The sequence below is a fragment of the Sorex araneus genome, chromosome 1, assembly GCF_027595985.1.
Source record: "Sorex araneus isolate mSorAra2 chromosome 1, mSorAra2.pri, whole genome shotgun sequence".
Taxonomy (NCBI): Eukaryota; Metazoa; Chordata; class Mammalia; order Eulipotyphla; family Soricidae; genus Sorex; species Sorex araneus.
The window spans coordinates 49,100,517-49,115,809 of record NC_073302.1 but is presented as its reverse complement, the minus strand read 5'-3'; the positions used below and the strand labels follow the sequence as shown (position 1 = coordinate 49,115,809).

General features: G+C 46.8%; 1 protein-coding gene across 20 annotated transcripts in view; it reads right to left on the bottom strand.

Annotated features, from left to right (window-relative positions):
* ELAVL2 (ELAV like RNA binding protein 2) overlaps positions 1–15,293 on the bottom strand; it is a 176,546-nt gene that overhangs the window by 138,734 nt on the left and 22,519 nt on the right. For 2 of the 20 annotated variants that reach the window (XM_012936069.2, XM_055137338.1), the window contains exon 1: positions 6,693–6,826. The exons of 2 other annotated variants lie outside the window; for them this stretch is intronic. In XM_012936069.2, the coding sequence (XP_012791523.2) occupies positions 6,693–6,775 (83 nt within the window). In that variant the 5' untranslated portion in view covers positions 6,776–6,826. Of the gene's footprint in view, positions 1–5,356; positions 5,506–5,810; positions 6,023–6,692; positions 6,827–7,144; positions 7,279–10,270; positions 10,936–15,293 lie in introns of those variants that run through there. 16 more of the 20 variants (XM_055137384.1, XM_055137355.1, XM_055137451.1 and 13 more) reach the window with 16 other exon arrangements.

The window sequence follows — 15,293 nt, the reverse complement described above, 5'->3', positions numbered from 1 at the left end:
TTTTTATGGAAAATTTTTAAGTCAAGGGGGAGGAAAGATTGGTATGAACCTATCTTGAGCAAATAAGGCAAAGGAAAAGCATACAGAAATCTTAACCTAAGGTTCAAAACTTATCTGACCCTAAAAACTTCTAACATGCTGAAAATTTAAAAATATACCCTTAACTACCTCACAATAGTCTGGTGGACTGAGGAAAAAAAAAAACAAACAAGTTTTTCAAATAAATAATTCCTGTAAGAGGAATAAAATTTTTGAAGGGATGGGAGTCTGTCAGACCTTATTTACCATTCACTTTTAGTCAGAAATGGACAGTAAGAAATGAGTAATATAGATATGCAGGAGGAAACTGCAAGGTTTTTTTAGTTACTTTCAAATAACAGAGACACTCCAAATTGGTTCGTCTTAATCACAGACAATCTATTCCTATGACCTTGTCGGTGACGTGTTCCATTTTTCTGTTCCCCAAAGTAATGATCCTTTCTGCATGAAAATTTCTTACAAGAAAAACTGGAATTTGTCATCACACCAAACTACTGGACTGGAGCGATAGCACAGCGGGTAGGGTGTTTGCCTTGCACGCGGCCGACCTGGGTTTGATTCCTGCGTCACTCTCAGAGAGCCCGGCAAGCTACTGAAAGTATCCCACCTGCACGGCAGAGCCTGGGAAGCTACTGTTGGTGTATTTGATATGCCAAAAGAATAGTAACAAGTCTCATAATGGAGACGTTACTGGTGCCCGCTCGAGCAAATTGATAAACTAAGGGATGACAGTGCTACAGTGCTACAAAACTAGTAAAAAGGAGAACACAGAGTATCCGTGAGGTTTCAAGAGACAGTTAAGAGTCTTGTCTGGCATGCAAAAGACTGGGTTCAATTCAATCCCCAGCATCCCAGATGGTCCCCTGAGCACCTCCAGGAGTGATTCCTGAGTGCAGACCGAAGAGTAACACCAGGCAGGTGTGGCTCAAAAAAAAAAAAAAAAAAAGAAAAAAAGAAAAAAAAAAAACCAACAACCAGTGTGGGGGGTCAGGGGGGAAGCATTTAATTCATTCAAAGGCTACATTAAGCATTCTTAGCTCTAAGAAAAAAATAATACCTTTACCAAAAATAAATATACTTCTGTAGGCCTATCTCTGGAAAGTACACATAGATATTACAGGGAGGATGCCTCTGAAATCACACAAAGCACAGTGTTATGCAAGAGTTCCCTTATTTTTTTTCAGCCAATCAAATATAAAGTTTGTCATCTTCCCTGAAAAAAAAATTAACTCACCATCTTCTAGCGATAGCTCAGCCGGTAGGGCGTTTGCCTTACACTCGGCCGACCCTGGTTTGATTCTTCCGTTTCTCTCGGAGAGCCCAGCAAGCTACCTAGAGTATCCCACCCGCACTGCAGAGCCTGGCAAGCTACCCGTGGTGTATTCGATATGCCAAAAACAGTAACAAGTCTCACAGTGGAGATGCTACTGGTGCCCTTTCAAACAAAGTGATGAGCAACGGGACGACAGTGACAGTCACCATCATGAAACTTATGCTATGTGCTAAGAGTAAAATCTTACTTCATGCTGATGAAAGTTTTTCTTAAATACTCCATAAAACCTCTATCAGATTTTACTCTGTCTGACTTCTACTCCAAAAGTTAGCAATCCAATTTAAACCCTACCAAACTTCGTATCTTTGAACATACAAAAGCCTAAAGGCAAATTATTGCCTTTCAAGCTTAAACCTGATCTGTTGCAACTTAGTAAATGTCTTACTTGAAATTGAGGGGAAAAAATCACTTTCCCCAGCAAAATATCCTTTAGAATCAGAGACAACATTATGCGAAAATAGAAACATATAAAATAATGGGATGTGGCAGTAAAGTATAACGTGGCTCCTGAAAGTAACAGGATTACTGAAGGCTTATACATTTAAAATAAAATTATTCAAAGCAAGCAGATTATTTCCACATATTTTATGTCCATAGAGCTAACTCAGATTTGGGTGTGGCATCTCTGTAAAGCCTTCCATTTTAAATAATTCTAAAATATAGCGCCATAAAGCAGAAATACTGGCAGCTAAATATAATCAACCAAGAAGGCCTCTACGCAAAATGAACTACATGATCTGTAGCTTTTGGCTCAAAAGCATTTTTAATATGGGATTCTCTCTTTAGATGAGAGGTTATCGCTACACAAATCACATGCCCATAAAAGGAACCTAACACATAACTACAATACAACATAAAAGCAAACATGCCTTAAAGGTTGCCACTGGCTATGATTATTGTCCCGGTCAGCAGAATACCAAGGGATGAGAAAGCTAGGGTGAACTGCTATGGGCAGGTTTTCCACAGGGTGGCACACCACCCAGAGTCCATACCACCTCATCTATACAATTCATCCCAAATGCCATCTAAAATAACCCAATCAGACTAAAATTCCACAGCTCTCAAGACTTCTTCACTTGCACATAAAAACCGTTGTTGTTGGGCCAGAGAGAAAATACAGCAAGACTTTGGACGCAACTGACCCAGGTTCAATCCCAACATCCCATATGGTTCCCTTGAGCACCAACAGGAAAGATTGCTGAGTGTAGAGCCAGGAGCAACCCCTGAGCAGCGCTAGGTGGGCCCCCCAAAAAAAACAAACAAACAAAAATTACTGTTGATAGAGTCAGCAGTAAGAATGTGAAGTTGTGCTAGAGTTAACAAGACTTTAGTCAAGAGCAAAAGAACAAACACTATCAAGCAGATCAAATGATTTAAAAATTGAATGGTAAAGTCAGTCCCAAGAAGATGCTATTTCAGAGTATACAATTCTCTGGAGAAAAGGAACATGAAGGGTAATATGCCACTGTGGTGCTCTTGAGCTGTGCTAACATAAGAAAACAGCACCATAACTGTTTTTAGGTTTGTTTTTTCAAAGAAAGAAAAGGTCGATCTCATCTTAGAAGGTATTCTGGGGCAGGAGAGATTAAGACAGGCCTTCAAGTACTTGACTTCCTGCTGCAGACTCGGGTTTGATCCAGGCTCCCCTATGGTCTCAGCCCCCAGCTTCAAAGCAGAGCCAGAAGAAAAGCCCTGAGCACTGCTGGAGTGTCCCTCCCTCCTAACCCCCCCCCCCAAAAGTAGTACAGTATTCTGAATGATTTTGTTGTGTCCTTAAAGAGAACTTGGGACATGCTTGTAGTAGTAGAAAAGGGATCAACAATATTTTAAAAATTATAATCCTTTTTTTTTGGAGGAAAGTGGGGGGAAAATGGTAACACTCATTCAACCCTCTATGTATAAAGAACCAAAGCACTAGATTGAGGAATGGGAGAGTAAAAATGACACTTGGAGGACTATTCTGCAACACACCCGGAGATAAGTCTAAATTAAAAGAACAGAAACCCTGCAGACGAAAACCTTGTTTCTTCGAAGACGCCTTAAGGAGACCCAATTAAAAACAAAAAAACAAATAAGGAACTGTAACAAAATGCATCCTGAGTCAAGAAACGGGCATAGGCCTAACCAACACGGAGAAATACTCGCTCTTTTCTAGGAGCATATCCTAATATATTCTTTTGAATTCTGGGGAGAGAACACAGGTAGCTTATAACAGCGGACCTGGCAACATTCCCAAGAGCAAAGGCTACACAAGGAGGGAAACACATAAAGTCAAGGAGAGAGGTGAGTATTAAAAGGTCTGTGATGCTGTTTTTGAAGGGGAAATTTACAAACTGCTTTCCCAGAAGGCAGTGGCAGTCCAAAGTTAGCCTAACAGGCAATAGGGGTGAGTTTAAATCACAGACACAAATATATTGTCCCTCTAGAGAGAAAAATAAAAAGCGGAAGAATCAGAGAAATCTAATTTTTCATTCTCACCCTAGCCATCATCTTACAGATGTTCTTCTCCAGGCACCTCTTCTCTCTCCTCCCCAATTTCCAAGGGAACTTTAACTACACCACCCCCAACCTGGGACAATCAACATTTCTGCAGACTTTTTAAAAACAGTCCACATACATAAAGCATCCCAGTCACCCAGCACAACAGTCACAAATCTGAACCTAAAAACCAAGATGAGAGTGTATATGAAAAAAGACGCTTTTCCACCTGTTCACCAAAACCCGGGTCTTCCGCTGTAAGTAGAGACTTTCGCACAAATAAAAATTTCGAACCACTCTGGGAGAAAAAAAAAAAAAAACCATTCCTGAGAAAACTATCTTCAAAGGCAAGCGAACAAAATTTCAAAGAAACACCTTGATTTAAGAGGATGGGAAAATTATACCCCCAAGTGGTATTCGACCAATTTAATTTACTTGCCCTAAGTTGGGGGTCCGAATTTACTCTTTAAGACAATTTTTTAAATAGAACCACTCCCCTCCTCAAAATAAGTTTTTAAATGCTCTTTGTCCCTGCTGGAGGTATTTCATTTAGAATTGTTAAGCATCATTCTCTGGGGGAGAGGAAGCAGAAGCGTGGTGACAAATCCTGGTCTCACTTTTTTTTTTTTTCAGGATATGTATGGTAAACACACTTGAACCGCTCCTGGTCAAGATCAGGTAGGTTCGGGCAGCTGCCGTCTTCAGTGACCCTCTGGACCTACAATTGCGTGCTCCTAGGTCACCTCTAGAGACTCGAGCTCCCAACCTGGCCCTCTTCAACAGCAAGAAGGCTTTGAAGGAAACGCCGTGTGAAGGCAGCTTGCTGGTCACTGTCACCACCACTGGAGGAGCACCTTCTGGTGACCAGTGCGCGAGAGACTCCGCCGGTGTCCCCAGGGCACCAGCGCCCCGTCCATGGCACGGCACGGGGGCCGCAGGTAGCAGCCCTCCGAGTGGGGCGGGCGGTGCCCGAGCCCCGGCAGGCGGGCAGGCGAGTCACAGCCCCGCACCAGCCTCGCCCACCCAGCAGCCCAGCCGGTCCCCGATTCCCGCCCAGCGCGCCCCTCGTTGCGCCATCCCCGGGGCTGGGAGCGCGAGCTGCGACCCCGCGCGGCTGCGCCCGGCCTCACCTAACTAGCGCCGCTCTCACCCGGGCGCAGCCCCGAAGCCCTCCCTCCGTGCCACTCGAACCCGAACCCGAACCCGGACGCCCCAGATGCGCGCCCCCCCCCCGCCCCCTTCCCGCCGGGGAGACAGGCAGCCGGGGCAGAGGTGAGTCTCGAGATGCCTCGGGAGCTCCCAGGATCGCGCTGGAGAAGGGGGAAGGGGAGGGGGGTAAGCACTCCGCCAGGCACCCACCATCCATCCCAGCTCGGGAGGTGAGGCCGCCACACACATGGTGGGGGAGCCCGGCACCCCAGGAATGCTGCCCTTCGAACGGAGTCCCCCCCACCACCACCCCGACACACACACAGACCCCCGCAGCTTTCCCTCCAATCCACTCACCTGCGGCTCGGCGCAGTTCTCCTCGCGCTACACGCGGCCGTAGCCGGGCACGTCCACGCCCGTGCACGCCGCCTGGCCAGCGCCACCGGCCCCGCTCGGCTCCCGCCGCCCCCCGCCAGCCGGTGCCCACGCCAGGGGCGGTGCCGCCCGCCGAGGCACCCAATTCCCTCGACGCCCGCCCGCCGCCAAGGGGCCGAGCTCTAGGAACTTGGCGTGCACAGCCTCCGCGCCCCCCCACCCCGCGTTCCTGCCCGCACGCAGAGAGCAACGCCGGGCGCCCCCCGAGCCGCAGCCGGAGCCCGAGCCGCGGCGGCGCGCACAGCCCCGAGAGCCGCGAGTCCGGGGCGGTCCGAACAGACCTGGGGGGGGGCGAGGCGCGGCCGGCCGCCCTCCCCCACGCCCCCCCCCCCACACACACCATCACCACCACCACTCCCGCGCCCCCTGCACTTGCCTGCTCCGACTCGTGGGTGCAGCTACCGTGGCTCGCGCCGCCGGCCGTCAGCACAGCCGCGCGGAGTCGTCGCTCCGAACGGGCTCCGCGGAGAGGCGGTGACGGCGGCGGCGGCGTCCGCGGTCCGGGCGGTGGCGGGAAGGCGGACTGGAACCCGGCGGAACCCCCCCCGCCCCAGCCGCGCCGCGCCGGCGAGCGGCCTCGTCCCCCCGGCCGGCAGCTGCCTCAGTGACGCCCCGGCGCCGCGGTCCCGCCGTTTGTAGCGGGGCGGGGAGGAGGGGCTGGGCTGGAAGAGCGCCAGGAGGCGGGGCCCGCGGCGAGTTCGCGGCGCCGCGGCTGCTGCGGCCGGCGCGTGCCCCGAGCGGGCCGCCCCGCGGCTCCGTACCTGCCCGAAGACGGCGCGGGGCAGCGGCCGCCGGCTGCGCGCCTCTCGGCTCCCGCTGCCCGCCCAGCTCACGCACCGGGTTGCGCCACACACACCCCCCACCACCACCCCCGCCCCCCGCCCGGGCTGGCCGCCCCGAGGCCGTCGTGCGCCCAGGGGCGACGGATTCCAGGTGCAAGTTTGCAAATCCCGAGGCTCGGGGCGCAGGCGCTAACGGGAAGCCGGCGCGATTCGCGTCGGGCTTCTTGGATAAATCTGGGTCTCATGTATCTCTCCCTCTCGACAGACGTACGGAAACGGACACACAGACTGCAAACGGGAGAAGGTTCTTCTCCCCGCAACACCCCCCACCGCCCCGAACCCCCACTTCCCTACTTCACGGCCGGAGGATCTTGACCCCGGGCGCAAAAACTAAAGACTTTTTAGTTGCTGCTGCTGCTGCTGCTGCCCTTCTCTGCCTGCGGCTGGCATCTGACGGTCAAATAAGCCCCGAGTACCTGTGCGAGGTGCTAGACTCGGCTTCAAAGGCAAAGTAGGAAATCCTGCACTCGAGTAGGCAAGTGCCTGCCGCTCGCCGCATCCTTCCAACGTCCCCACGCAGACCCCGGGGAAAGGCCAACTCTTCACGGAGGGGGCGTCCCGTGTCCCGCCAGGCCCTGGCCCGCCCCTTCGCCCGGCTCAATCACTTTCGCCCAGAAAAACCTGTGCCGAGCCTCAAATCCTGCCCCACGACCGAGAGTCAAAAACGACCCCGAGCCACGCGGCGGGAGCACGTTTTTACACCTGCTGAGCCGCTTAATTAGAAGGAGAGCACCTGTCGTGTTGGGTTGCTTTTTTTTTTTTAATTGCAAAGGCTTCCATTTTAACCCTCCCCCCCTTAAAAAAGAGAAAAGAAAGAAAGAAAAGAAAAGAACTACGTGGGGGGAAAAATATCACCTGCCATACCTACCTGAAATCGCAAGAGGTGAGAGAAAGGAACTGAGCAGTGGGCGACGGAATCGCCGCAAGAACGTGACCGAGGTTACAGCTTCAAGGGCATGATGCGGGTTTGATGCAGCAAGGTCCGCTAAGGGCGCCGGGCGCTCCCCGCCCCCACGCGACGGGCGGGGCGGGGAGAGGCGCGAGGCCTCCTCACCCAGGGCGGGGCGGGGGAGGCCCGTGTGCCCTCGAGGTCCGGTCCTAGCGTCGGGCAAAGCAAAGCAAGGGGTGGGGGTGGGGGGGGCTCGGTTCCCAGCGGCAGGGAGACACTTCAGCCCTCACTTGAGAGGCCCCAGGCACTAAATCGCTAAGTGATTCTATAGCGGCATTTTCTGCTGTCACCCTCAATCTAGTTGCGATTAAATGACCTTAATTGACTTTGTACGGATTCCAGAGGAAACCGGTCAAAGTGCCTGGGCCTCTGCGACTTCTCTCACCCAGTTCCCTATCATTGTCCCATCCCTAGCGTGCAGGACGGTTTAGGGCGCCCTTTCCAGACGTTAGCTGAAAACGGGCCTACCAAATTTGCCAAGCCAAGCCTAAGACTCTTGGAACGTCCTAGAGCCTACTTCTGCGGCTGAGTTCTTGAAGTTGTGGGAGAGATCTCTCCCAACAGACTTCCCCAAGTCGTGCGGACCACTTCTGCCTGCGAACCTGGTGCTTTTGGTGAACTCGAGGACAGTTTAACTTCGTGAAGTGCGGTGCCCAGAATCGGGTTCAAGGAAAGGAAGGGTGCCTGGTGTAAGACAGACTCAAGGAATGACAGCAGTAACAGATATATATGTGTATGTATATATATGTAAATATATATATATATATATTTTAATCCCCAGAAAGGCACTTTGAAACATTCAACGTTTTCTCCTCTTCAGCAGTCTCATTTATTCAGATCCGGACAAATCTTTCAGAGGTCCCATTTAAGAAGCCATCTTACCAGAGAAATCGCAGGGACCTAAATCAGTGTCCTATCAGTTAGTCCCTAAAATATGCACGCCTTTCCCCTGACCTTTAAGAACTGACTTTCAATGGGGGGAAAATAATGTCTTTGGCTACTACTGTCTGCTCTGTTACCCTCCTTCCCATCTTACGCACACCTTTTAGAGGCTGTGGTGTAGGCCGAAGAAGTAAGCCATTTCTATCTCCCGCCCACCCCGGTCATCCAGAGGATGGGTATAATCAATAGGGTGTGTGGGGGGAGGGCTGAAGGGTTAAAACCTTGAAGTGAGTGTTTGTACACCAGTGGGGGAGGGTTGATAACCGTTCATTTCCGGAAGAAAGTACAGAAACACCCATCCCTGTCCAGCATTGTTAGGAGTCAATACTAAATGGTTGACTATTCCTCTCCCCCTCGCCACAATAAAGCCAGTTCTGCAGCTGGTAATTACCAAAGAAAAGACCTGGTCTCAACAGCAGTTTCACTAACCGGCACTTGAAAATGGAAAACCAGGGAACGTATCCAACCTCCAATTTGCCACAGTTGTATAGCTCTCATATTAATTCTTTACAGACGTGGAAATAGGTGGGTACGTAGCAACGTGCTGGGCATAAATTAAGCAACAATGGCCACGCGAGGTCGTGTTCTCTGCGGAGCTGCCGTGGTGGGCACTGCCACCTTGTCCTTCCCAGCCCCCACCAGCCGAGAGAAAGCAGGGTCGTCCGGGGAAAGGTGGCCATGCCATGCCTCGCTTGCGAACCCGGAGGGTGGGTGGCCTTGGAAAGCCTGGAGAAATTAACAAGCCCAGGCGGCTTTGTACCTTTCCCCACCCTCTCTGGTTCTCACGCACACTTACCCACACTGCCTGGTGCCAATAATTTAAACTTCTCTAGGCAAAGACTGCACCTCCTTCACTTACCACCACCATCGCCCCTCATGCTCCCTCCCCGCGCCCTCCTTCCCCCCACCCCCCTACACGCACACCCGGTCCTCCCCGCCCCGGGAACATCCTAACCCCTTTCCCACATCGACCCTGGACTCTCTTTCTCGGTCGAAAACCAGCTGGTTTCTCCTGAGCCGTGAGAAATCACAAAAGTTAAAGCGAAGCATGTGTCTGCCCGCGTCTCATCCCCAACCATCTTTCTCCCGGCGTCAGTTTAACAATAGCTATTCGCGAGAGGGGGATAGGGGAGGAGGGCGGCAAGGAGGGAGTGCGGTCTCTGTCGCCGAGTTGGTTCCCGGGGTGCTTGCGAAGCCTCGCGGCTCCGAGGAGGCTCCCCCTCGCCCCGAAGGCGAAATCAGCCGCGTAGGACCAAGGACAGGGCTCGGAATCCACTTCCCAGCACCCCAGCCCTGCCAGGCTTCCCGGCAGCCGCCACTCCACAGACACAGCTCCAAGATCTTATTTACGCTTTTCCGAACAAAGGGAATCTCATATCCAGCACAGGCTTAAGAATTTGGCTTCAAATTAACTATCTTTCTTAAAAAAAAAAATACCAAAAATCACAGTAATTGGCACCCGTGGATTAGAGCCCGCACACCTAGCAAGGATGAGTTTTGACAGCTTCTACCCACCCCAGCCCAGCCCCAGCCCTCAGGCGGCATGTACTTTTTTCAGTAAACTATAACTCGCTGCCTGGTGCAGCATCTAAATTCCATCTGGCAATCCCATCTCCCCAACACATGTTATCTGGTTAATGCAATTAAGTCTGGGGTTTTTGCTGGTCTGATCTGGAAGTCCAAGCTTTGATTCCCCTTAATGGTACTAAAGCCTCTCTGGTTCTTCGTGGCTTTGATAAAGTAGAGGCATGCATACCCCCCCCTCCCCAAACCAAGTTATCCCTCTCGTCCCACAAAATGAACTTCTAACCTCAATCCCGAAGCTCACTCAACATCTAGATTCCTATTGTACCCCTGCTCTATCCTGGCCACATTACCACTTAAGTTTCTGCCATTGACATTTGCGAATATTCAGTACGTCAAGCATGCGTCCACTGTCTTTTAGTCTAGCTCTCTAGAATTAAAAAAGCAGAGCAGTAGCTTTGAAATGAGACAAACATGTGCAATTAACTTCATATTCTGTATTCCGCTCACTTACAGGTTTTCTGGGTTTGCCAGCGCATCGCTGCAACTAATGATTAAAGAAACCAAATCGAAACTTACCTTTCTCCCTTAAGGTTTTTGTGTATGTGTGTTTTTAAAGTAACGGTGCAGTTCTCCCAATAAGGATGAGCAAAAAGCTGCTGGATAGTTCTCTTAAGACAGCACGAAACCTAAACTGTGCTCGGCTTAAAAGAAGCAAATAAAAAGAAATGCTTTCGACCCCAAAGTCCAACGCTAAAAGAAATGGCAAAAAAAAAAAAATTGTATCTATATGAAAGGAGAGGGGAAACTTAAAAAAAAAACAGAGTTTAAAAAGACGGAGAGACTACCCTCCTATTGCCGTTCAACTAAACAAAAAGGGGCAAGAAAAACAAACGAAGGAACAAAGAAAAGAGACGAAAGAACGTTTTTTCAAAAAGACGATGTCTTTCTCCTTGTTGCTTTTTAGTAGGTCGCTACAGAAGTAAGCTGCTGCATCTCTAACTGAGAACAGAAATAAGGGGGGAGGACGTCTTAAAAGGGAGGTGGACTGGACCACAGATTTATAGCACCGTATCACCAACCCCTTCTCTGCCTCCGCACTGCCGTGTGTGCAGCTGCTCTGCCAGGCTCCTATCCCGGGCAGCACGCGCGGAAGTATACGCCGAATCGTGCCACAACGCAACTTGCTCATCTCCCCGGGATTTTGATTGGTCAATCCGTTTCCATTGAGGTCGCCCCGGAGAAACTACGCAATGTGATTGGTTGTGGGCTTGTGTCACTCTAGAGAGCTCAATGGAGTCCCGTTTCAAGGTAAGTTGTGCGGGGAGGTACACACTTAACACTGGCGGCGAAGGGAAATGCAAGAAGCAAAAAAGAGATGGGGAGAGAGCAACGTGGGAGGGTTGGAACTGTACTATCAGAGTTTGCGAAAAGGCACGATCTCTTCTCCTCTTAAATCTTTCTGCTTCCGAAAGACTCCTTTCTTTTGCCATCACTGCCGCATCTAAGGCACGTTTCTTTATAACATTAAACTCAGTCCGGTATGTATGTATGAGTCATTGAGAGCTCTCTCTCTTTGATCTGAGTGAAAAGGATGAATGTACATCCATTACTTCCCGCATGCCTTTTGCGATTTGTGTTCCAGTATTCTGTATTATATATTAGACAATTTTATGTCTTTCTCTAATTTTAATGTATGCATAATGCGTTCTCTTGTTTCTTTTTTAAAGCATCTTTATAAGAAAAAATGAAGTCAGAAATGCTTTTAAATAGAGTCTTAAGGTTTGAATTAGCTTCTAATTCTTATTAAAAATTGAAAAGTGTTAGGTCTTGTACAGGAAAAAAACATACTGAGTATAACAGAGATAAGGTCTTTCACTTTGGGGCATATAATGACTCTTGAAAAGAACATCTGTATAAATAATTAGAACAACCAACTCCTATACGCTTACTGGTAGCACAGTTCTTGGGCCGCACATGTATCGCTAACAGTAAATATAGTCCAGTCTTTATCAATGCTCTTTTTCTTGAGGATTTAGAAAGTCTAATCAGAAAATCAACTGCAATGATTCTGCTTTATATACAGTTGAAGACTGTTTGGGGAAACACCATATTTAAATAACACTTAGAAAATTGAAATAGTTTAATTTGTAGTATTTATTTCTTCTGCACCTGAAAGGATCAACTTAACATACAGGGATGGACATTTTTCTTTGATGTAGTTTCTTTTCCAGATTAAATTTCTTCTTTTAATCTTGGTAAAGAACTGCAACTTTTTAGACTTTTCTCACACAATATTACATCCCTTCTTTAAAGTTCCAGGCCTTTTCTTTAAAAAGAAAAAATCCTATACCTGTTTATTTACTACAAGTCACTATCTTGGAGAATACCAAAAAGGAAGAGCATGTATAAGAGTTAAAGATAGCAGAGGGTGGAGTAGGGGAAGGAGGGAAAAGGAATCACAAAGTAAAATTGCTAAAAAGTGAGGGTGAAGTTCCTCAGAGTTCCTTGAGAGTGTCCTTGGGTGTTGATAAATGATTAATGGAATAAAACAGAAAACTTGTTTATCTTTCATATAGCCAGTGTAATATGCCTGATTTTTTTTATTTTGCACAACAATAAGTTACTCTGGAAAAGAAGGCCCTAATCTGTGTTATCTTATAATTAACATTTATAGGAAGTGTGTCCTACTCCCTACCCTTGCTTTTTATATAACAAGCTTGTGGGTACTGATTCCTACTTAAAATTGTTCCCTAGACCTGAGTGCCATGGATGGGAAGAAAGAAAAACAGTTAGAAGATAGAGTCAAGGTTCTGAGGGAAAAAAATAGAGAGACTCCACCTCATCTAGACTAATCACTATATGAATAAACAGAAGATTGGATTGGATTTGATATCATTTTCCTTCAACCCCTCCCCTAACCACCAGCTCATTACAGGAAAAATAACTCTTAAAGTAATATATACAATTTGGGTTAAAGTATAATACTTTTAATTAGACATATATAAAGCAAATTATGTTTAAGTCTTGTGTGCATGCTCTTAAATTCCAATTGAATTAATTGCATGTGGAGAGTATTTTTACCATAAATTTATGATTGCTTAGGTGAAAACTTAATATTTTGCTTTATGTTTTGTGCCTGTTTACATCCACAAGAACTATTTTATTAATTACAATGATTTTGTTTTCCTAAAGCGTTGTGGAAAGGTAGATATTAAAAGCTGGGTGTAGTGTGGAATGATACAAATACAGTATATGTGTTATGTATTTAATTACATAGAAAATAGTAAATTAGACATGCAAATGCAAAATGTTATATTCTGTGGCTTTGGTATATTTTCTTTTTTTCAGTTTGGGAAGAGGAATAAAGATGTTTCAAAATGTTGCCATCTCCAACATGTCCTTTTTCAGTGTAGTTCGCATAAGTGTGTTACATTATTTTAATTGAAAATATCTTAAAATACTTATTTGTTTCTTCATTAGATGCTTTTACCTAAGAGCTTTAAAATAGTAACATGTAATTTTCCAGCTTTTAAAAAATAAAAAATAAAGCTACTTTAAAACAAATGATATTTGGATAAAGATTTCACGTTGAGTCTTGTTTCCATGGCCTGAAATGGTAATTTATTCCATCTCACACTTAATACGGAGTATGTGTAATATCACATTCCACACATCAAGCAACTGTAAGTAATTTCTCTTCACTCATAGTTAGGTAAAGAATTATCCACAGCAACAGATCTTGCATTAGTGAAGCCTTTTTAACTTTCAGCTATGATTGTTGTCGTAACTCTGATACACCTTAGAAGTCCTCAGCATTGTAAATTGCAATGCGGATGGGAGAGATATCTTAACTTGGAGAAAAAGTTTGAGGTGAAGACAATTGAAAAGGGAGTGCTTCTCAAAGTCAAAAAAGTCATTATTTCAACTGATTATTTTACTAAAGTTTTATAAAGAAATAGTATTCACAAGAGTACTGAAAACTTTTTGTGAGCACTGTGTTTAAGGGTGAGGTACCCCTTTACACTAATTTTAGGAATACGATTGATTTTTATCAGTTGTGATAAATGCTTGACCATGATTCCCAATATTATAATCCCTCATGTGATTTGTTTTCTCAATTATAGTCCTCTGGTAAGCTGCTTGGAGAGAGAGGTCTGGGGTTCATGGTATAGGAAATGTGGCAAGCTAAAGCCTGCCTAAGAAATGTTGGTAATAGAAAACTTGATGATGGCTACACCTTTATTTTCACTTTTGAAATAAGTGTATAAACTTACAATCCACAGTTTAAAACACCAGATTTGGGGGATGGGGAGGGATGGCAGAAAGTTCTTAAGGAAATTGACAGCAACTTCAGTTTTACACATGACAACCCGGCCAGAGAGTGAAGCAGGAGTTAGCACCATGGACAGAGACGACCCGACCCTGACAGGAGGTTTCACAAAGCAGAGGCGTATTTTCTACCCTCCCTCTGATAAACGGAAACTGCAATTCTTGGAGAAGGCGTTTTGTTTCACAGACTAAAGAAGAGGCTCACCTAGTCTATGGACAAACGTTTGTTTTGATGAATTACGTTAGTTATTGCTAGGACTTGGCTATCGTCACAAACTGCCAAGAGGTTAGCCCTGAACTCACCGCGCACACTCCACTTTCCTCCTCTTCTCATATATTCTCAGGGCAAGGGAGTCAGGCAAAATACATGCAAATCCAGGTAGTCATCGAAAAGTCCTCTAAGCTACTTCTGAGTTTTTAATCCTCAAAATTCCCAGCGGGAATCGCAACTACAACAAAAAACCCACTGGCTCAACCCTTGCTCCCCGCCCCCAATTCCCTGAGTTCCCTCCATCTCCAGGCTAAGGGGCAAGGCTTTTATGCGAAGGTGAGTGACCTTAGACACTATTTTGCAAAGGACTCTTTATATTGCAAACACTTTCTATTAGGGATTCTGCCCGGGGCGGCAAAGAGTTGGATCACAAACATCCTTTCTCTTTACATTTTGTCTTGAAACTCCTGTTCCAGCGTAAGTACTGTAAAGGGAACAGACTCAGCGAGAATTTCCCCTAAATATTAAGGTTATACTATTTACACTCAGAGACGCTTGCATTTATTTTTAAAAAATATTTTAATGTATACGTAATCGACTACCGCGGCAGAGAATCCTAGATTGTCCTCATTCTCACCACCACCACGTTTTTCTGCCTGGGATGAAATTTGTACGAGGTTTCTTCTCCTGTAGGTGATTTGCCTGGTGAGATCTGTTGCATGTGCGCCAGACTGTCTCAGAAAATATGTTTGCAGCTTCGGGTTGACGATCAACATTTAAGTAAACACTCCCACAAACGTCCTCGAATTTCTTTTCGGTTCTTCTTCTACTCAGTAACAACTTTTATCAGGATAAACTCACATCTGTCCTGAGTATGCAAAGAGAGGCGAGCAGGCGAGGATGGGATTGTTAGAAAAACTGGAGGTGAGAAAGGACAAATCAGAGCTTTGTGCCCGTTTCTTTCAGTGATGCTAACAGCTTTCCCTAAGCTTCCTCCTGGAGTCGATACGTCTCATGCAAAATTAATACAAGTAATTAAAAATAGCAGTTTCCAAAGTT